Here is a 25050-nt window from a genome sequence, read left to right as displayed (position 1 = left end):
CCATGGAGAAAAGGAGGAACTCCTGACAATTGGAAATACTCAGACTACTACAACACTGAGAATAACATTTTTCATGTTTAAATTATACATTTGGGGTTTATTTGTAATATAGTTGGCATTACCTAACATTAGGCATACAATTTATAATCCAAACAAGAACACTTTTAAAAATGAATACAGTACAATTAATGAGTCTAGGACAACAAAATAAACCAAGACATTCCAGGCAAACCAAGGCTGGTCATCCAAGCAATTAATATAATAATAATATACAATAATAATAAGATAAAAAAAAAAGCATGGGGGAGGAGAGGCAAAGAGAGAAGCAGATTCCCTACTGAGCAGGGAGCCCAACGTGGGGTTTGATTTCAGGACTCCATGACCTGAGCTGAAGGCAGATGCTTAACCAACTGAGCCTTTCAGGGGCCTCAAATGTGAGGATTTCTTAGAGCAATTCTCAACAGCAACCATGAAGAAATCCCTTCTAATGTGCATCAGAAAGCATTGAATTTAAGGAAGGCATATAATTGGATTAAATGAATAAAATTATTAAATTGGGCAATCTAAATTAACAATACAGATTAATTTTACATCTCCAAATGTGGTCTATAGAATTCACAAACATTCAAAGGAAAAAATGTGTGTGTGCATATATTTTTAAATCCTAATTTCATGTTTTTATTCGAAAGACTTTTTAAATTACACTGAAATATTTTGGTATACATTGCTACCTAATTATGGGGGAGATAAAGACTAAGTACTACATTTATGAGCACAACAGATTTTGCTTTGCTAAAATAAAACAAAACCAAATCATTTTAAGCACCTATTTTGCTTACTATGGTACATTAGTTCAAAATACTAATTGCATGGAATACAGATTACAAAAACCTATTTAACATTTAATGCTGACCTATGCTTTTTAAAGCTTGAGTGGTTAACATAAATTTTCTAAAATTTGCAGTCTATCTATCAACCATTAAAAATCCATATGTTCTATTTTTTATTCTCATCTTTAATAACAAAGTGAAGGATTAATAATCATCTGGGGTTAATACTTCCCAGATGTGATTCAGATCATCAACTGTTCTAAACCAGTCATTAATTCTTTGAAAGTGTATTATGTCTTGATTGGAGTTGCTTAAATAGCTTATAAGCTCTTTTATTGCTTTTATTTCATAGGTAAGTATCTTTCCCACCCACCTTTCAACCTTAATTTTAGTGAAAAAAAGTTGATAATGAGAAAATGGATTGGACTATCTAAAATACAAAAATGGGAGTAACTGTATAAACTTTTCTACCTGCATTCAATCCAATGCTGAATAAGGACTCATTTCAATTTTCACAACCATTTAGTCTTTTCTTCACAGCCGATTTGGCCCAAAGATAGTATCAAACTGTTCCAGCTCCAGTAAAAGTTGCAAAATATAGTCTTTAACCAATATCTTATCTGAAATAATTTGCTACTTGTATATATACTTAACTATTCAACCAACTTCTATTGAACATCTGTCATATGGCAATCATTGTATTGCCTAATTCCTAATTCAGATATAGATGACACACCCAATCCCTTTGAGAGTTCACAATCTGGTAGGAAACAGATACCTAAATATTGTGAAATAAATGCTGTGATATGCACTGAGTTCTAGATATTGCAAAAGAAAAAAAAAGGAATTTCCTAATTCAACTTTCCGCAGTATAAGTCTCCCCAGAAAAGATGAAAAATCCTTTTTCCTTTCAATGACCAACAGGAAAAAGCTAGAGAAAATAATGGTTGGCCAGAGAACTTTCCTGATAAAATCAACAGCATGATCTTATATCCAGAAACAGAGAGTAAATTACATAGAAGAAACTACAACAGTGTCTTTAGAAAAAGCTGGTTGAGGGGCAGAAAATATCAGAAGGTGAAAATGGAGAAGCAGCTGCAGGCCATGGGGTAAATGATAAGTAAGGGGAGCAAGAATTAAATAGACACACGATTACCTATTCAGTCTTCAGATTGGTTCTGGCCACAGGATGAAGGATGGGTTGGAATGGTTGGTGGAAGGGGCTAGAGAAAAACCCAAAGCAAAGGGATATTTTAAAACACATCCATGGTGGTTTGGAAAGAAATGATAAGGAGCCAAACTGATGCAGTAATGATAATGATTTGAAAGAGTTTTAAGGATTTGGTGACTGGCTGTATTAAAAATGTCAATCACTTAAAATACAAACAATTACATTTATAAGAATATCTGGCCTATTATTATATTTCATCTAGTTAAGTATTTTACTAAAAATCCCTCAGAGTTCATGAGAGAATTTAGCATGTGTTTTGTGCTTGATTTGGATTTATATGTAGACTTTTTGTTTGTAAATGAAATGGTTTATAAATATCCTGAATGATTCTGGTTAAAATTATTAGAAATTTTTGATAAAACCAGAAACTGAATTTAGATTATACAATATGGGAATTCACATTAAAAAACAACTGTAAACTTCTTTTGGAAGTAGGAGACTAGAGTTAAAGCTTTAGAAGTAACAATGTAAAAAGCAAAGATAATAAAGGAAAGACTATATTATGTAAATCAAGGGTAATTGGCTTAAAAAGACCCATCCCTTTCAGAATTCTACTTAGGAGAAGACACCATCAAGAGCACACAGAAAAAAAAAGGCAGATATACTGAACAAATGAATTGCAAATATACTTATTTTTCAGCTGCCCAGAGAATATGAAACTAATTAGGTATTCATAGATCAGAAAATACTTCACATCTGATTTCCTAAATCCTTGCTACCTGCTTTTCTTTTACTTTTCTTCCTTCATTATCTAATTTCTTCATTATCTAATACATGTTCTTTCAACTGGTGGAAAATGAGGAAGCAATCCATTTATTTATTTATTTTGCAGAGGATGCTATACAGGAAGGAATATTCTGAGGCAGGACAGAGAAAAGTGCCACAAATCACAACTGCTCAGCATTATCAGCAATAGCCAAAATGTGGAAAGAGCCCAAATGTCTGGCTAATGACTGGATAAAGGAAGATGTGAGATAGATGATAGATGGATAGATAGATAGATAGATAGATAGATAGATAGATAGATAGATAGATAGACAGACAAATAATGGAATATTACTCAGCTGTAACAAAGATGAAATACTGCCCCTTGCTAGGATGTGGATGGAACTGGAGAGTATTATGCTAAGCGAAATAAGTCAGAGAGAGACAAATACTGTATGATTTCACTCATATGTGGAATTTAAGAAACAAATGAACATGGAAGGTAAGAGAGGCAAACCAAGAAACAGACTGTCAACTACAGAGAACAAACTGAGGGTTGCTGGAGAGGAGGTGGGCAAGATGATGGCTTAAACAGGTGATGGGTGTTAAGGAGGGCACCTGTGATGAGCACTGGGTGTTGTAAGTGATGGATCGCTAAATTCTACACCTGAAACTAACACTACACTGTATATTAACTAACTGGAATTTAAATCAAAACTTGGAAGAAAAAGAAAGAAATTATAGTTACTCAGATATTAAATATTTTAAAATTTATGCACTGTAGTCAGGTGTGTGTATTCAGTCACCTGTTTCCTCACGTTGCCTATGTGCAAGGCAGGTCATTCATCCATGCATGTGTTAATAAAACAGGAGACCTGTAGCTCTGGATGATTCATGCTGCTGTGCTCTCTTCAAAGAAATTCTTCCTTCCATGAATTTTATGTTTCCAGGCCCATCTTATTACAGTGCCAGTGTTCCACTACCTTCTTTTTTTTTTTTTTTTTTGCCACTGCTGCTGCCGTCAACCACCACCACCATCATCATCACCATCAGGTCTACAATCTGCCCTTACAATTCAATGGCTCAAGTAAGGGAATTCATTTGAAGAATATCTCAGAACTGGTTCTGGAGATTTAGCAGAAACCTGGTCAGCTCCAGAAATGCTAACTACCCCACTCTTTTTCTCATGGCTTTTCCTCGGTGTGTGCTATGTTCTCTTCTACCCCTTTAACTCTCCTTTAACGGCAGCTATCTTCTACTCTCTGAGAACTTCTACTCATATGTGACATTGATTTATTATAGCCCCTCTGCTCTAATCCTTTTCAGTGTATTTTTCTGTGTGTCCTTATGGAAGAAGTTTCAGATTGCTATCTTCCTGCAAGGAAATTCCTAAATTCCTAAAAAGGGATCTAAAGAGTCATTTATGGAAATTACACATACGAAGTGACAAGTAGCTGGTTACCAATGACTTGGATGTCTTTTGATGACACTTTTGTCCCAATAAGATATGGTTGAGGAAATAGGGCATCTTAGCACTAACTACATGGATAACCCTCAGTAGGTTTCTGGGTCAATTTACTTAGAACATGATGTGAGAATGACAAACTCTTAACACTTCCCTTATTTATTTCTCTAATTACTCTATTTATAAATAAACTCATTTCTGTGAGGTTGTTTATTTTTGGATTAGATTACCCAGTATTTTACACCTAGTTAGCTTATAGTCAATAACAGACATGTGTAAAGATATGAGACAGGAAGGAATAAACCCAAAATAAATACACTAAAGGAAAATTTCTTTAGTTCTTTTCCAAGAGAAAAAATATCAAAACAATCTACTAACTAAAGGACTATACTTAATAATTAACCATACTTTGCTTTGGGATATCCTTTGGTCTTCAAAGAGGAATTAATCTTTTTATCAGCACTTTTCAATAACTATGTCTCCTTTTATACAATATCTGTGTCATTCTAACAACACTGCAACAAGATGAAGACTGCACTTGAACAACCTCATAGGTTATTTTAAACCTTCCAGGGTGTCAATCGCAATGTTGAAAACCAATCTATGGTTATAGGCACACTGAATGGGTAATAATTCTTGCTTTGGGACCGAGATGACCTTGGCTTTATTTATTTATTTTTTTGACCTTGGCTTTAATACCAGGTCCTTCAGTCAATATCCCCACAAACATAGGCAGATTATATGATTTCTCTCTAGTTTTTCTCATGTATAAAATGGTACTAATGATATTTACTTCACATAGATATTATAAGGCCCAAATTAAAAAGTATATAAAATGCTTAAGCACAGTTCTTATTGCAGACTCATCACATTAATAATTTGAATGTTCTGAAGCAGAAATTTACCTTGGGTCTCCTGTGAAGCCAAGATCATGCAACTAAATTTCTAAGAGCTCCCAGGAGTGTCATGGTCTACTACTCAACCTGCACAGCACAGGAAAGCTCTGAAGTCTTCCTTTATTGATTTGTAAAGAATAATAGCAATAACGTCAGATAAACAAAGGCATAAAAGCTTAATTTGTTTTTAGATTAAATGAATTTGGGAGATAAAGCCAACCACTCCTGATTATGAAGAATGAAAAATTCAGATTGTTCATTGCATAAAAACAGAAGGTAGGGAAAACTGAGTAAAATTATAATATGCAAAACTGTATAAGGAAATGTTTCAGCCAATTATATAATGTCTATGACAGTTGAAAATGTAAGAAACCACTTCAAATAGCCAGAGCATTCAGTTCTTCTTAACAAGGCCCGCCCTTGGGGGAAACTATTTTATCAGAGCCTAACCTAGTTAATGGAAGAAAAATACTCAGCTCCAGCAGGCTCCAGCCTTCCATGTAGGAAGAGGAAAATATCCAACCCCAGTTCCCTGTGGCAATCCTATCCCACCTAATGGTGGAGAAAAGCAAGAAGACACTGATGAAGTTCAGAGTCCAGGGGCACAGACTCAGCAAAAGAAAGAAGCCCAATTATAGGATTAGAAAATACTTCCCCTACCCCCTACACCTTACTACTACACTACAAAGGCCTACTGATTTCAGTTTCTTTTACCCAGACATCACGTCTACCTTTCGATAACAAATTACCAGCTGTCCTAAAGATAAAAATAAAAATACTGGTTGAGGAGACTGAAGAAGCATTAGAACCAGAGTCAGATACAGCAGGAATGTCAGAATTATCAGACCAGGAATTTTTAAAAGTAAGTGTTAATAAGCTAAGGGCTTGAATAAAGAAGACAACCTGCAAGAACAGATGGGTAATGTAGTTGGGAAATTGAAACGCTAAAATGAATCAAAAAGAAATAGAAGAGATCAAGTACAATGTAATAAAAATAAGGAATGCTTCTGATGGGCTCATTAGCAGGCTGGGCATAACAGAAAATAATCTCTCAGGATGCCTGTGTGCCTCAGTCAGTTAAGTGTCTGACTCTTAGTTTTGGCTCAGGTCACAATCTCAGGGTCATGAGATCAAGTCCCATGTCAGCTCCACACTGGGTGTGGAGCATGCTTAGCATTCTAGCATTCTCTTGCGCTCCCTCTGTCCCTCCACACCGCTCACACGTGCTCTCTCTCTATAAAAAAAAAAAAAAAAAAAAAAAAAAAAAAAGAAAGAAATCTCTGAATTTGAGGATATGAGAATAAAAACTTGCAAAACTGAAGAGCATTTTCTTTCAAAAGTGAAACAATATGACTGTAATTAATATGATGGATATTTGGAAAGTTCTACATATGTTGAAAAGTTTCTCAGAAGAAAAACTAGTTAGATACCAATTTTGAAGGCAGTAACTAAGACAATCCATTTTTAACAGAAATTTTAACAGAAACTTGTATTTTCAGAATTCAAATGCATACATTTAAGTGTTGTATAATTTCAATTTATTAAAAAATGAATCAAAATGCAATACTTAAGTCTGGTGCTATGATAAATTGGTTCCTACTATATGAAATATAGAGATTATAAATAAAAGTAGTAATTATTAGCAGGTATTCCATTTTCTGTCATTAAAACATTCTATCTTTGATTTTTCAACTTTGGAACAATGATATTAGGAAATGATCAGTTCTGTTAAATGGAACACAGCACCTTTGCACACAGTTTAATTGTAATATAAGACTCTTTATTATTAAAATCATTATTTCATTATAAAAATCATTAGCAACTGAGTTACCATGTTCGCTTATAGTTTTATTTAGACATGAATGACCCATCTCACTATTCTCCTAACTGCTATAGGCTAAATTTCCAAATACCAATTTACTATGTTAAACAACTTGCATCATCTTGCATTATTCAAACCTGGAAGATCATCTAAGTCACAGCATGCAAAAAACACATATATTATATTTGAAATCAATATTTGCCACCTGAAAAACAAAGTTTTCTAATCTCTAATTGTCGTAATTAATATAAAATGCAGCTTGATAGCCAATAGCACTTTTTTTTTTCGTACTGGCATTCAGTTTTCTCTTAATTCTTTCTGCTAAAATGTACTTCACTGTTGAAAAGGAAATTTTATTTTGAGTACTAGAGTGCCTGTATCTATGTCCTCTATAGCTTCGTAACAAAGATCTGATCTACTATGTATATAAGTAGCCAAAACAGGAGAGTGGGGAACAAAAAATCTGGGACATGCAAACTTCATTTTCTTGTTAAAAACACTATAAGAAAAAAATAAAAATAAAAAAAAATAAAAACACTATAAGAAATAAAAAAATAATTAAAATCTTTCAGGTGAGTTGATGGGAGTGCTTAAAAATCAAGTTCTTTGCAACAACATGAAGTATTTGTAATATTAAGTATAAATCAAATAATACCTTATGGAATTATGGAGTTATTATTATTATGAAATGTTATCTTTTAACTATCAGATTTTATTCAAGTCTAAGTTAATCATCAGTATGTGGCTACCCAAATCATTTATCTTTTCAGTTACTGTATCAAAACTAAAAAAGCCACATGGCCTATTAAATTTTAAGTAGTATCAAATATAAGTAATAAAGCTCAAAGAAAACAATGTAAGTCTTTAATCATGAAATTCCTTTTTTATTTTGTGAAGTCCTTCATTTTTATGGTATCTAGCAGTTACTTTTTATTAGTCAGAATTAATATTGAGCTAGGGTGCTCCACTGTGACATACCCCACTGCTATGTGGCATTACTGTATTATTTTCTTTAATCTACAATGTTATATATTGGCTAAAACCAAATTGGAATAAATAAAAAATATCAAAGGAAAGCAGTAAACATGAGTAAATGTTTCAAGAGAATTGATATGATTCTCCTTTAACACCTTTTCAGACTATGAGAACAAACTCATTTAAATCTCTTCTTTTGTACAAAGTTATTGCATGAGCAGTATCTTTCATGTTTCTTTTCTCATTAGCATTAAACTGTCATGACTTCTTAAGGACTATCTCCTTCCCAGGAAATTTCCAAAATTAAATAGGTCTTTAAGCTTTGCAAAGGAGTAAGATTCAGTATTAACCAGTTATTAGTTATTTATAGCAAATGAAAAATCTAGGGCATATGCCTATACTCCATATTTATAAAAATATTATCCACTAATAACTTCCATAGTGTTATGTGAAAATTTTCATTCATGCAGCATTCTTTCATTGATTTCATGGCACTATTAGCTACTCTGCTATATCATCACAATTTTATTATGTTAGTATAGTACATTGACAGATCAAGGATAGAAGGGACACTTATAGGATAAAGCTCTTAAGAGTTTTAAATTATGCAGACATAAAATTCTTGACATTAGACTGTGAGAGCACAGTCTTATGAATTACAACCACTGGTTACCAAAATTTTTGATGTACTCATTCTTTTCTAACACCAAGCTTCATTACATATACAAATGCAATTATTCAATTTCACTCCATTTTCAATATATCAATGATATATTACCTATATTTTGAATATTACCTATATTTTGAACATCCTTTCTTAACAATTTTCTAAGGTGCCTTTCATTTCCAAGGGTCTACATTATTATCTAAAACAAAACAAAGTGTTAATAATTTTTGTTTGTTTAACTGAATCCAGATAGTTTTTACTTTTAACTTCTATTTACTGGGAATGAGATATACATTATCTAAGTCAAATAAGACACTGAAATTCTAAGTCTTCTACAGTATGATTAGCCCATAATCAGTCTTATCTCCAACCATACAAATTATTCTCAATATTCCCAAAACTTAGTGTGCACATTTAAGAATTCTGTGTCTTTCCTCAAGTTATTCTCTTTGCCTTACAGAAGCTTTCTACCCTCTTGTCCAGCTCATATGGGATTCCTTCACAGTTGATTGGAAAGAGTTAATGTCACATCCTACCATCAATTTTCCCTGACCAGAATTAATCCCGCTTCACGTTATTCTTTCACAAATCATTACTCAAAACTACCTGAAGACTCTCCCTGGCCTTATGATTGTGCAGAATGATTTCTATACTATGAGGCTTCTGGAGCTATTAAATACTCTAACAGGGTACCTGGCACTAAGAATATAAAATTGAAGTCTTTTAGATTGAATTCTAGACACTACACGTTTTAAAGTACAAGTGATTTGATAAGCAAGCATTTCAGTAAATATATACATATATTTTTTTCATTCTTACAAACTTAAGAAGTCCTTTGTTCAAGACTACTCACTCATATATTTTCTACATTCTCTAACCAGAGGTATTTACCTCCTACTCAAATAACCAGTAATGGTTTTGTTCACAGACATTTAAATGTCTACTGTAACTATATTAGCATGATACTACTGGCGGTCTGGTTATTTTAGGTGTAAAAAAAATTCTATGAAGTCATTTATCGAATCATATATTTTATACAGTATATAATTTCAAAAATATCTTAGTTCAAGTATTTATAAAAAATTATCAATTAAAAAGTTATTCCTAAAAAATCCTTCATTCAGAGAAATACCAAGTATACTTGATATCACAAAGTGCCAATTTTTTTAAGAATATATTTATTTATTCATGAGAGACACACAGAAAGAGGTAGAGACACAGGCAGAGGGATAAGCAGGCTCCCTGCAGGGAGCCCGATGTGGGACTTGATCCCAGGACCCCGGGATCACAACCTGAGCCAAAGGCAGACACTCAACCACCAAGCCACCCAGGTGCCCCATAAAGTTGCCACATTTATCATCTGATGGTCTTTTCTACCCATGGCATATTTGTAAAAACTGAAGTAGAGTCTCTAAAGAAAAGTCCATTTTAGTTAAAAATGGCCATTCATATTAGCATGGCTCAATAAACCTGACAACCTGGAAAAAGTCATACAATTTCAAATGGATAAAAGTACAATTTTAATATACAGAAATAAATGGTAGTTTAAATACTGTAAACTGAAACATAAATTGTTTAAAGATTTATTTATTTAAGAGAGAAAGAGAGAAACAGTGTGGGTATGCGGAAGAGAAAAGAAGAGAGAGTCTTGAGCAGATTCGATGCTGACTGAGGAGTCGGATGCAGGGCTTGATCTCACAACCTTGAGATCATAACTTGAGTCGAAATCAAGAGTTGGACACAACCGAATGTACCAGTCAGGCACCCCCAAAAGCTATTTCTAAGATATCAAAATACTGTTATTTATAATAGTAGTAGGAATATAAATGTTTAGTACAGATATAATATAGACATTAAATTCCATTTCACTTGATTATTAGGAACATTATGTACATTGAAAGTGTTGAATAATTTCTGAGATATTTGTGATCAACAACAGTATAGTTTGTATAATAGAAAATATTTCTAAAGCATAAGGCTTAAGTGGAAGAAACCAAAACAGTCATAGCCTTGCCTTATCTTTGCATATGTGAAGGATTTCATGAACATTGCAGCATTTCTCAGATATAGGTGGAACCAATTTTTTCATTAGGTAGCTATGTAAATTTGGACATATTACTTAAACACTATGAATCTCTGCTTCATCTTTTGTAAATGGGGAAAATCATTCTCAGAATTTCTGTACTCTTTAAAAGTGCTGAATACATATTCTTTTTAGAAATGTTATAAATTAACAGTTTCTATAGATTTTAAATAATTTAATACTGATGTCGAGATGATTTTCATTCTCACCATTTTCAGTAGCCTTTTTCAAAGTTTTTCATCCTCACTGATTATCTCCTTATTTGTTTTAACCTATAAAGAGCATTAAATAAACTCATTTTCCTCAGTAATATACCTGCTTCACTAAAAGAGAAATTGAAGTTATACATTTTCTTTAGAACTTACATAGGTCATCTATCCATTTTATTGTTTCCCTGGATTCAACTTTGTTTCATCTAATCCATGTAGCTTCAATCTGTATCTATTACAAACTATGTCCATCAGCTCTCATTTTCAAGTATTTTTACTGCTTTCACTTGCTATGTATGCACTATTATTGGAGGATAATCTAAAAGTAATATAGCTCATTCCTACATTGACATTCCAAGGTAACTGAGTATTCAATTTACGTCTTAATGTCTGAATCCTCATGTGACTTCCCTCTGTATTTTATACATATTGGTCACTGGCCTCTATATTTCCATGGTAGAATTTTACAGGGAAAAAACAACAACAACAACAACAACAACACACATTTGTGTAGATTAGTTTCTGCTTGGCTTTGAATTTTTGCTGCACTAATTCCTAGCTCTGTGACTTTGTAAAGGTTACTTAATGTACCTGAGTCTCAATTTCTATATCTTTCAATAAAGTAAAATTATTATTGATTTCTAGGACTCATACAAGTAAACTGCTTTGAACAAAGCTTAGCATATGGTAAATGCTTGACAAGTATTAACCATCTCTTCCTTTTCCACTTTATTCTATCATACTTCCCCACCCCGCCCCCCCCCCCCATATTCTCCTTCCTCTCGTTTCTCTCTTTCCTCCTGCAAATCCGTGGCTGGTGTCCAATACATCCATCTCAATCAAGTACTATGTTTATCAAAGGGAGAAAAGAAATCTGAATCAATTATGCAAATGTAAACAAAAGTAATTGGCCTTTCATGGAGTTTCCAATGCCCCTCTCTGTTATCACTGATGAGATAAAGATGCAGGCTTTACTAGAAATAATTTTGTTTGAATTAAATCCCATCACTCACTATTTAGCAGCCTATAACTTGGTATTTTTTGTTCCTTACTCTCTTTAAGACAAGGTTTCTCCAACTGGGAAATAGAACAGTAAGGTTATTTCTAAGTCTGTAAGTCCTTGTGTCTCCTCCTTACCAGTTTGCTTTGAAATTCAGTTTGATCAAGACAAATACAATCACTGGGGCAGGGATGTAATTCCTTCTGTTCCTCACATGATTCTTTGGCCATGATTACAGGAGGCCAGTGATAATACAATCACCAATATGTTTTTGTCATTTTTTTCAAACACTGGAAAAGTAGTGCTTATAAAGTTTCAAGTTATAAATTTATAAGTTCTTATAAATTACTTTGTATACTGAGAAAGGAAACATGTATATATCTTGGAAGGGAATTTTAAAAAAAAGTTTCATTCTCTTCTTGAAAGTAATTAATAAATTTGGCATGCTTAATACAGTCAATAAATAATAAATATTAATGTTTAATGAAAATAAGATGATGAATGTACAAGTATAATCTCAGTTCAAAGAAGTATTTTCAGAAATGGTTTGATGAGAGCTCTATGAGAATAAAATGAGAATTTCAGAAAAAATAAAATCAGTCTATAAAACAAACAAATCTAAAGAAACAAATAGCCTGTTGAAAAAAGACAGGAAGATGTAACTCTTCATAGAAATTTACAGATGAAAACACATGTTAAATGAGTAACTATTGATATAAAAGGTCAAATTCAAGCAATAATATTTGAATGATTCTAAAAAATAAAATAGTTTTTGGTCAACTTCATTTAGATTTAAATTTGCAGATGTAATGGAAAAAGCAATGTAAAAATATGAACCAAGAATCTGATGATTGAGAAAAATATAATTTCTTAAAAAAGGAAGAAAAGCTAACCCAAGTATACTTGAATAACGGTTGACTAGCTCCATTACTGAAAATTTTGCTTAATAAGACAAAACCTAAGTAAACTTCACGAACCACTCTTTTATTTTAACTTGAAATTAAAAAAAGAAGTAGAAATATATTACAATGTCAGAATGATGCAAAATACATTAAACCATATTAAAAACCAATTAAAACCACGGCTAACATATCAGGACTTGAAAAATCAGTGTTTGTAAATTATGCACCCTTAAATTACACATGCCTTTCAAAAGCAAATACTCTCAGCTAACAAAAACCTAATCAGAATGTTTCTTTTTGTCAAGTTCAAAAAACACATACTACTTTAGTATACTCATATTTTCTAATAAAAACAAATCATTAATATCTGTAAAATCCACTTCTGATAATCTAGAGTTTGTTTATGGACAAATACTCACTAAGGTTACCAAATATAATGAACCTATATTACAAAAAAACTCTCTTGAACTTACACACAGAAATTCTATGAGAAAACATACAAGAGACAGTCTAATATGTCACTATATTAAAGAACATATACTAGAAGGGGCCTGGTGCAGCAGCTGCCCTCCCGTGAGGTCAGCGATGGAGCCTGCTGACATTCGAGCTCTTCTGGTTCCAGAACGCAGCTGGAGCAGGACCTGGGAGCCATGGGCAGGGGTGGCTGACCCCTGTGCTCAGCTTCTATAGAGGAGCTCAGGCCGACAGGGTGGCATCTGCGCTATGTGGGATGGATGAGTGGGGAACCCTGGTTCCACTTAACAACTAAAGCCAACACCTTCTGCACCCCTTGAATGTCATTTTGCCCTCCACCTTGGGATTTCTCCTGGGGCTCTTTAGTCTTGTGCTGACTTTCTCCTGTCCTTTAGAATAAGCCTGGGCCAGGGCGGGGGTGGGGGGGGTGGGGGGGGGTGGGGGGGGTGGGGCTTTGTATATAGAAGAACACTATATGAAAGAATGACTAATTTAAAAGAAAGCAAAGATTTTTATACATCATTCTCATTGATTACAAGTTCTAATTGTACTTTAACCTTTTCTATGGAATTTTGGTAATTGCTAAAATTCATACTAACTAGAGCCCCAAATGCATTGTTCCTTTTTCATAACAGATCCTAAAAACCTAGCAAGGATGAAAATTTTAAAAACATAATTAAACTTACCCCATTTAATGGATATGTTTTCCATCCTAGCTCTCCCAGTACAGTTGTTGTATCAAGCAACACAACTGGAATAAAAAAAAATTACATGAATTTCTCAAATGATGCAAAAATGTTATTTAAATCATTAATGTCAACTACCTTTACTATTATCCATTGCATTAGCTTTAATATGTTGAATTACTTACTTTACAACTGTGTATACCAGATATTAATATATTATTAAATAATATTAAATATGTGATGTAGTTACAGCTTATTTTCAAAATATATAATTTGTGTTTAACAATACTAAATGAAATAGATAATTGAGAAATAGAATTAACAGTCATTTTTTTTAAAGGTTTTATTTATTTGAGAGAGAGAGAGAGCATGCACACATACAAGCAGAGGGGAGGGGTAGAGGAAGAGGAAGAAGCAGATTCCCTGCTGAGCAGCGACCCCAATGCAGGGCTCAATTCCAGGACCCTGAGATCATGACCTGAGCCAAAGGCACTTAACTGAGCCACTCAGGTGCCCCTTAACAGTCGTTTTTAATAGCTGGCTTTTAAAACTGATGAATGTTGATAGAAGTAATTGAGATGACATGATTGCCAGTTGACCCTTGAACTGGACCCAGGCAACAGGAGGCTCCTCACTCCCTTCCCCCATCCTCAGAATGTAAACTCTGCCCACAGCGGGAGCTCTTCCAAGGACAGAGCCTTGAAAGGGTAACACGTTGTTGAGACCACCTGGATAGTACACATGACTCAACCCAGTTAAGGCTTCTGTGCAAACTTGAAGATTCTGGTGGGTGAATATGGAAATCTTGCAGCTGCCCAAGACAAGTAAGTTCCCTGGCATATGAGCCCTCCCACCTACCAATTTGGAGTAGTCTGCCTCTTTCTGCAGTCTCTCTTGGCCTGCATGAGTAGGGGAGCAGTTTGTGAGCCAACAATTGAAATCATCACCTTTGCTTTCCCCACCACATTCATACATAGTCTTTTGAGACTACAGTAAAGAAAACCTGTATTAACGCAGGCTTCTGTAGCTTCTTTTAATGTTATTAAACAGCCTTATATATGATTTGCAAAGTATGAAAACTACCTATTTTTAATAAACCTATCTTTAAAGCATAGATTATATTATTATTATATGTGAGGGTAGACTGACAGCTAAGGGAGGCCAAAGTGAAAATAAAAAACCATGTGTCTTTTTCCCTGACCAAAAGTTACTCATCATCTGGTCAGAAGGCAGACATAAAAACAAATGGTTAGAAAATATTCTGTTGAATTTCTAAATGGAAGATTATATAATAGCCTAGCAATTAAGTTACTAATGTTAAAGCTAGTAGGGAGGTCTGGGAAAATTTCACAAAGAAGATGCAATGTGAGCTGACCTAGGACAAAGGGGTCCTTCAGTCCGATGTGATAAGGAACAAATGGTTTACTTTCAGAATAAAGTAGCTGAGCCATAACTAAATCAGATCAAATGGGGAGGATTTTTGTGGTGTTTCCAGTAGGTAAAATGTGCAGGGCCCATGATTCAAATGTTAATTTTTAATTTTATTTTTAACTACTACCTCCAAGTCCCCTAAACGCCGTATGTCATGGATCATACTCTAAAAAACAAGGCTTTGGTATTTCATCATGAGTTTTAGATCTTCACATAGTTAAGAAAGTGAAGTTTTCCATTTGTAGTTTTTAAAATTTCCACAGAGGGTAATGAGACACCAGACACACTGGAGTCTATTGTACGGATTCTGTGGTTTTTCTTATTTGAATCACAGGTTATGTCAATTTTTAAGTATGAAACCATGTATCATGTGTGATTTGACATGAACTCTAATTACTCACTGTAGAATATTCTTTCAGTACTGTTAAACTCAATTTAATAAATATACACTTGTAAATCTGAGTTGTAATTCTTTAAATTTTACTGTGGAAAATTCTCATATTTTACAATGTACAGAAAACAGTAAAATGAACCAACTTATAGTCCACCTTACTTCACCTGTACATCTTTACCCACTCTATTTCACTGCAAAGTTTCTTTGAAGCAAATTTCAGTAATATCACCCATAAAAATTTCAGTATATATATCTAAGATAAAGACTTCTTTTAATATAGATATTTTAATACAATATCGTAATGTATTACTATAAGTAGTAATTCCTTAATGTCATCAAATATCCAATCAGTGTTTAACGTCCCTATTGTTTCAACCTATTTGAACAGAAAAATCAAATTCCAAGTAAGTGCTATTCATTACAGTGAATTGACATTACTCTTTGTTTTTTAATACATAATTTCCCCCAATAACTTTTTAAAAAGTCAGATCTACTGAGATATGATGTATTTACCAAAAAAAATCACCCTTTTTGAATGTATATTTGTATGAATTGTGGCAAACTCCCACAACCAGGTAACCACTGCAACAATAAAGCTATGGAATATTTCCATCACCCTCAAAATTCCCCTTGTGATCCTTCATGCTGAATTCCTTCTACAGCCCATCCCCTGGCAACCACTAATCTAATTTCTGTCCTTATGATTTTTGCCTTTCCCAAAATGTCCAAGGAATGAAATTATATAGCATGAAGCCTTTTGAGCTTGGTTCTTTCATATAGCATAACATATCTGAGATTCATCTATGTTGTTGCATTTATCAATCATCAGTTACTTTTTATTGTTGAGAAGTATTCTATTACCTGTAATTCCCTCATTGATGGAAATGTGAGCAATTTCCAGTTCGGGATGTTATAAATAAAGCCAGTAAAAACTTTCAAGCATAGATTTTTTTTTTTAATGATAGTCACACAGAGAGAGAGAGAGAGAGGCAGAGACATAGGCAGAGGGAGAAGCAGGCTCCATGCACCGGGAGCCCGACATGGGATTCAATCCCGAGTCTCCGGGATCGGGCCCTGGGCCAAAGGCAGGTGCCAAACCGCTGCACCACCCAGGGATCCCCCTCAAGCATAGATTTTTTATATGACCCTATGCCTTCACTTCTCCATGGTAAATAGGGATTCCTGGATTATAGGGAGAATGCTAGTTTTTAAGAAACTGTTCAACTGTTTTCCAAAAATAGCATTATCGGAATATTGTTTTCCAGTTGCTTCACATCTTCAGCAGGATTTGGTGTTGTCTAAATACCAAATTTTTAAGGCATTTCAAGAGTTGTACAATGGTATCTCATTGTTGTTTTAAAATATTCCTTAATGACTAGCCAGTTATCTCTCTCACTACTTGAAATCAAATTTCCTGGAAAAACTATGTTATTTTGTTCCACATTCTAGGTTTTTCTAATTGTTAGATATAATGGAACATACTCCCCATTCCCTTTATTTTCTTTAAATTAGTAAATCTATTTAGTAGCTTGATCATATTCAAGGTTCATTTATTTTTATTTTTTATAAAATTAAAAGGAACATACCAATGTCTACTAGGGTCATGTCAAAAAGACTTGAGAACCAACTTCCATAGGCTCCCACTGGCCAAAAATGGATAATCTGATCATATACACAAGATTAATGATATAAGGAAGTGAAACACTTCAATTATGTTCAAATCCCTTCATTTATAATGATAAAATACACCTACTGATAACTTTGCAAAATACTAGGAAAGCATTATTTTAAAAACTGGTAAATAATTTGGAAACAGTAAAACATTTATTTTACTTTTTCTATACAAAATACGAATAAATAAAGAGTTATGAAGGAAGATTTCTTTTATTAAAATAGTTTAGAAGAAGGAATGACTGAATTAGACTATCTCATTTTCTACTCCTAATGAATTAATAGATTTAGCTAATGGTTTTCAATGGCTGCTAACATCACCTAAAGAGAAAAAAGGACACATAAACGGCTAGAGCTTTTTAAAAGTTTCTATATAGTTTCATTTACTCCCTACTAACATACATTTCTAACAAGTCTGGAAGAAAGTACAATAAGGATGGTATATATAATCATCACATGGATCACATGGATATATATATCTATATGGATAGATAGATATATATATCCATATATATATATATATCTCCTATGTGCAAAAACACACACACACACACACACACACATATATATATACACACATTCATTCTCATACATGCACACAGATGATACAAAAACACTTGATGGCATTTGGGTTCATTCCGGGTGACAAAAATAAGTTCACATATTAGATAAAAAGCTGAAGATATCAATATAATAAATATTCAAAGCTATTGGCTTATCTCACTATCAAATGAAAGTCATTTGCATTTTTGGTATATGCCATTGAAAAGAATTCAGAAGTATTAATACTACTATGTACCTTTGGGTACTCAAAAGCTCAATGTTACTCATTGAGTATATTTACATTTTTGAAATACATCATTATTTCCCTGCAGGTTGGCAAAATAGTTATACTAATTCACAGTCACTGTAGGAAAAGTTTTCTACATATTTTATTCCTCAAGTAATCTCCACATTGTCCTATAAGTTGTTTCTTTTTCTTAATACCTAATTTACAGAAGAGAAAACTGAGCCTCAGAAAGGTTAAGTAGTTTTCCTTGAGATCAGAAATAGATTTGGATTCCAACCAAGGACACTGATGCTAGAATGCCCTTTGTAAAACATTTAAAACCTTTAAACATTTTAGCTGTTTTTTTTTTCTTCTCCTGTTTTAAATTTTTTCTTTAAATTCCAGTTAGTTTACATACACAATAATATTAGTTTCAGATATATAATATAGTGATTCAACACTTCCACAATACTTGGAACTCATCACAAGGGCACGTCTCCATTCCCATCACCTATTTAACTCATCCCCCATCCACCTCCCTTTTGGTACCCACCAGTTTGTTCTCTCTAGTTAACAGTCTGTTTCTTGGTTTGTCTCCCTTGTTCTCATTATTGTAGATACAGAGAAACAACACTATTTCTTTTGCTGATCAAAAATCTTCATAAGTTTTTATACTAGTTTTCTCATCAATGCTTTCTACAGAAAATTTACCAGTACTACATACAACAAATCATGCCACTTAATTCAAGGGATTTATTGGAGCTGAGTGTTCAAAAATCTCTAATATTGAATTTTACCAGCAGGGATTCATTTTTCATAGATTGGCAAATTAATTAATTGGTTGATACAAATATTTTTTCTGAAACACTGTTAGGCTGCTTGGTTCTCAATATTTAGTATTTATAAACTGTGAAGTATATTCACTTCAAAACAAACAAAAAAGGACACTATGTATATAACTATAAAAGTGTAGATCCTTAGAATTTTTTATTGCTTATTATCCTCAAGAAACAAGATTGATAAACTTGCTTTATTTTCCTCTCTAAACTGTAAACATACCTTTTAAAACTTCCTAAGAACAGTAAAATTTCAAACTGGCATTCCTGACAAGTGAATGATAAACTGGTATCAAAATAAAACTAAGGAATTTGGGATTTTTAATACCATTATATGTGATAAATGTTTAAATTTTACTATTTGCTTCATATATAAAACCCCCACGAATCCAGGTTTTTCAGGCACACTAATTGCATTGAACCCAGCAAGGTGAGAGCTCCTCCTGCTGGCTTTGAACAAGAGTTATCTAAACCCTGGCCGAGTGCAAAAATACTGTAAACTTAAAGAGGAAAAAGTCACTACATCAACATAAACTTCAGTAAAAAGTCAATACTTTTTCCTTTTTAATTTAATGGCAAGCTTTTAAACACAGAATGATTAATACTTATTATTTATGTAAGAAGTACATATGAAAATATATTTATTCATATAATAAGGAAATTAGATAAATCAAAAATAAATGGAAGTAGTAGTAGGTTGGTGATATCAAAATAAAGTTTTAAAAATATGTTTATTTTGTTTAATAAGCAATGTAATACATAGAATATTTTTGCTAAACCACATACAATTTTCCTATTAACTTTTAGAAATAAATTCCCAGCATATTGTATTTCTCCTTGAAAATATCTCTTAAATTTTTAGTACTCCCTTTACTCATCCTTTTGGAAATTATCAGAAAATTTCATTGTGTTCTAAAAGACTGTATCAAATGATAAAGACAAGGTTGGTATTACTGGATTAAATGAGATTAATTAGTACCTAAGATTAAAAAACTCAATGTTAATTTCTTGCCCTTGAATAATTTACCAAGTCTTTGCCTACACCCCTTTTAATAAGCTTAAGAGATATTTGTTTTAAAGTTTATAGTATATAATATATCATCTTTACTCCAACTGCACAATTAAAAAAGGATACGATTTTATTTGTATATTATTCTGACAAATTAAGGAAAAGAAATTGATCATCCCACTAAGGAGGTAGTTATTCTTTCAGGATAATTTTGTTGTAAAAATTAGAGTTAGTGGCATGTGAATTGAGTCCAAAGATTTACCAATATTCTCCAAGAGACTTCATGTGAAAAAGAGCAAGGCTTTTCTTCTTATAATCATTCAATTTAGAGTCTTTATTTTGCAAATAAATCCCAGAAAGGTAAAGTTCCTAGTTACTTAGTAACAACACAGTAGTAGAGGCTTTTGACAGTTATTGCCAGTCATGTTCTGCTGACTGAAACACATCCTATCACCCCCTATAGCTCCAAACAAACTAGTAAATAAACAAAGGGAATACTGACATTGTGATCAGATATAATATAGTCAGAAAATACTTCAAATTATAAACATGCAAATATACATAGATATATAGATATATTTAGCACTAGTCTATTTGAATGTCATCCTGTTTAGATCCTGCTTTAAACTGACATTCACATTACTACATTGATCTCGTTTTGACATAGGTGCTTATTTTTGATTGACAAAAATCACAGCTGCAACTTCCAGATCTATATACTATGGGCATCTACCCACACACAAAGTCAGAATCAATATTTAATTCCAAAAAGATCAAACACGGATTGCTTTAAATAAACATAGGATTATTATGTTTACCCCCAATATGCCCCTATGTGTACTGGTATTTTAAAATAATACCAACATTTTCCAAAGAAAATCATTGCTTCTTAAAAATACCAAAACTACTTTTATCTAGAAACTGAGATCAGTATTTGTTCATTAGGTATACTTACAGCATTTTGTTTTGTCATGCCTTCCTTAATTCTGGGGTTGCTTGCCTATTTTTAATATAGGTGGTGTTCATGATTAATTTTTCTACCCATACGAGAGTTTGAAAATCCTAATTGAAAGACAAAATAACATGAACACAGTGATACTAAACAGCTTTCTCAAATTTAGAGAACAAAAGACAAGAACTTTTGAATTCGTACCCTTCAGCTTTCTACTTCACTAGAAAATGATACTTGTTTCAGAGCACGTTCAAACCTTTCTGCCTCTGTCCCTTCTGGAAAACAGATCACTCTTTTTTAGTTGTGATGGAAAAATAACCTATAACAACCACAAATTATTTTCCTTCATTATCACCTTAGAGAAAAAAACAAACTCAAGCTAGTTTGCTATTTAGAAGACAAGTTAGAGTTAAGAGCTGCCACTGAAAAACCTTATAATAAGAGTTGAGGGAGGGAGGCAAGATGGCAAAAGAGTAGGAAACCTGTTTTATCCACTCCCTTGACTTTGGTTAGGGAACCATCAGATCATTCTGAACACCTATGAATGCAACCCAAGGTGGAAGAAAAGAATTGCTGGAATTCGATAAATAGAAAAGCGACCACTTTTTGCAAGGTAGGAGGTGTGGAGAAGTGAATCCGAGGGGATATATTGAAAGATAAATGGTGGAGGAGGGAGGGAGCCTTCACAGGCCAGCTGTGGGAAAATGGTATAAACCCAAAGTGCAAAATCGGAAACTTCAAGAAATGTGTTCCTGTGAGAGACGTCCCTGCCGGAAAGATCCTCAGGTGGTAAAGCAGGGCGGAATCCTAGGTGGGACAGTATAATCCCAGGATCCCCAGGGTCACAGAAAGAACCGGGTGCCTAAGCCTGCAGAGATCCCAAGCACTGGAGTGGGGAAACCAGTTATGGTCAGCAAGCCTGGGAGGGGCTTTCAGCTCGGTTCACCATCAACCTCAAAGGGCAGAAGGATTCTGCAGCAGCTCTCCCTGCAAGGGCCTGCAAAGGACAGAAAAATGGCAACTCTGCTCCTTCTCCCAGGAGCGGTGGCTCCAGAGGGCACAGACCAAATGGCCCCCTGTGGGGGTCCTGCAGAGGGCAGAAATGTGATGACCCTCCACCTTCCCATGAGAGGATCCCTGGGGGCAAGCATAGCAGACTCTACAGAGTCTGGCACACACAAAAGTGATGGCCACTGGTCCCTGAGGGTTTACTAAAGGGAAGGGACCACCACCTTTCAACTCCGGGGCTGCAGATCAGACGTGGCCATTTTCATTTCCTCTTCTATTTTTTTAAAGCTGATTGACTGATTGATTGATTTATGAGAGAGAGAGAGACAGACAGAGACAGAGACACAGGCAGAGGGAGAAGCAGGCCCCACGCAGGGAGCCCAATGCAGGACTCAATCCTGGGACTCCAGGATCATGCCCTGGGTGGAAGGCAGGCCCCAAACCTCCAAGCCACCCAGGCGTCCCTCATTTCTTCTTCTAAAGAGACATAGAAAGCCTTCAGGAAACAAAAGCAATGGAACTGGTGCAGCCACTCTGGAAAACTGTGTGGAGGTTCCTCAAAGAGTTAAAAATAGACCTGCCCTACGACCCAGCAATTGCACTGTTGGGGATTTACCCCAAAGATTCAGATGCAATGAAACGTCGGGACACCTGCACCCCGATGTTTCTATCAGCAATGGCCACAATAGCCAAACTGTGGAAGGAGCCTCGGTGTCCATCGAAAGATGAATGGATAAAGAAGATGTGGTTTATGTATACAATGGAATATTACTCAGCAATTAGAAACGACAAATACCCACCATTTGCTTCAACGTGGATGGAACTGGAGGGTATTATGCTGAGTGAAATAAGTCAATCGGAGAAGGACAAATAGTGTATGTTCTCATTCATTTGGGGAATATGAATAATAGTGAAAGGGAATATAAAGGAAGGGAAAAGAAATGTTGGGAAATATCAGGAAGGGAGACAGAACATAAAGACTCCTAACTCGGGGAAACGAACTAGGGGTGGTGGAAGGGGAGGAGGGCGGGTGCTGGAGGGGAATGGGTGACGGGCACTGAGGTGGACACTTGACGGGATGAGCACTGGGTGTTTTTCTGTATGTTGGTAAATTGAACACCAATAAAAATTAATTAAAATAAATAAATAAATAAATAAATAAAAGCAATGGAGAGCAACCAGAAGCAGCTGACACTGAGCCCCACCCCCAGGAAAGGGGCGGTGCCACTCAACCCAAGTAAACACACCTGAGAGTCAGTGCAGCTGGCCCCTCCCCTGGAAGACCAGCTGGAACAACAGGTGAAAAATTTGTCTTCCATCAAATTTATGGAAGACACAGGACTGCAAAACTCCAGAGCTAGGCGGAAATAATACAGAGAATTTAAGTTTTTTTCTCATGATTTATCTTTCGTGTTTTTTTTCTTTTTGTCTTTTTCAACTAGTTTCTTATTTTTCAATTCTTTGTTTTTAAGTCCCTTTTAACTTTCATTTTTTATATTTACATTTTATACATATCCTTCATCTTTGCCTTCCTTTCACTGTATTCAATTTATATATATAAATTATATATATGATTTATTATTTATGTTTATACATATGTATTTATAATTTATATATAAATTAGATTATATATAATTTATTCATAAAATATAAATAATTTATTATATATGTGTGTGTGTGTATATATATATATATATATATATATATAAAGTTTTGCTTTCTTCACAATTTTGGGATTTAGCATCTTCTAACAAACAGACCAAAATACACCAGGACAAAGTGGATCATCCTGTTTTGTCCACAGAGGTTATATTCTCTCCCTCAAACATTTTTTTTTCCTTTTTCTTTTCTTTTTTGGTTTCTGATCTCTTCTGATTTGTCTAGTGTGTATTTTGCTTCAGTTGTGGTTGATATTTTTTATTTTGTTCTTCATTCATCCGTTCTTCCCTGGGCAAAATGACTAGAAGGAGGAATTCTCAAAAAGAAAGAACCAGAAGTAATGCTCTCTGCCACAGATTTAATTGCTACAGATATAAGTAAAATATCAGAACTGGAATTCAGTATAACCATTATAAAGTTACTAGTCGGCTTGAGAAAAGTCTAAAAGACACTAGAGAATCTCTTAGTGCAGAAATACAATCTAACCTGGTTGAAATTAAAAATGCTTTAATTGAGATGCAGTCTAAACTGGATGCTCTGACAGCTGGGTAAAGGAAGCAGAAGAGAGAGTAAGTGACATTGAAGACAAGTTTATGACAAGCAAGGAGCTGAGGAAAACAGAGAAGAACAACTAATGGACCATAAGGGGAGGCATGGGGAAATCAGCAATACTATAAAGCAAAACAATATTAAAATTATTGGGGTCCCTGAGGAAGAAGAAAGAAAGCTAGGGACAAAGGTATATCTGGGCAAATCGTAGATGAGAACTAACCCAATCTGGAGAAGGAAACAGGCATTCAACCAAGAAGAAAGGACCCTTCTCAAAATCAATAAAAATAGATCAACAAAAAAAAAAAAAATAGATCAACAGCCAAATATATAATAGTGAAGCGAAGCATGCAAATTTGAGAGATAAAGAGAAATTCCTGAAAGCAGCTCAAGACAAGAGGTTCTTAATCTATAGAGGTAGAAACATTAGGCTGGCAGGAGACCTCTCCACAGAGACCTGGCAGGCCACAAAGGGCTGGCATGATATATTCAGGGTACTAAATGAGAGGAACATTCAGCCAAGAATACTTTATCCAGCAAGGCTGTCATTTAGAATGAAAGGAGAGATAAAGAGTTTCCAGGACAAACAGAAAATAAAAGAATTTGTGACCACTAAAATAGTCCTACTACAAGAGATATTAAAGGGGATCCTATGAGAGAATAGAGAGTCCAAAAGTAACACAGACCAGAAAGAAACAGAGACAATTTACAGGCACTAAATTCATATATTTAAAAAGTTACTCTAAATGTAAATGGGCTAAATGCTCCAATCAAAAGACACAAGATATCAGACTGAGTAAAAAGCAAGACCCATGCATATGCTGTCT

General features: G+C 34.2%; 1 protein-coding gene across 1 annotated transcript in view; it reads right to left on the bottom strand.

Annotated features, from left to right (window-relative positions):
* EPHA6 (EPH receptor A6) overlaps positions 1–25050 on the bottom strand; it is an 870413-nt gene that overhangs the window by 779657 nt on the left and 65706 nt on the right. Inside the window, 1 exon segment of the mRNA XM_072721173.1 lies at positions 13946–14010. Within this exon segment, the coding sequence (XP_072577274.1) occupies positions 13946–14010 (65 nt within the window).

This window comes from Vulpes vulpes, chromosome 1, assembly GCF_048418805.1.
Source record: "Vulpes vulpes isolate BD-2025 chromosome 1, VulVul3, whole genome shotgun sequence".
Taxonomy (NCBI): Eukaryota; Metazoa; Chordata; class Mammalia; order Carnivora; family Canidae; genus Vulpes; species Vulpes vulpes.
The sequence above is the reverse complement of the archived record's forward strand: the minus strand, read 5'-3'. Positions and strand labels throughout refer to the sequence as shown.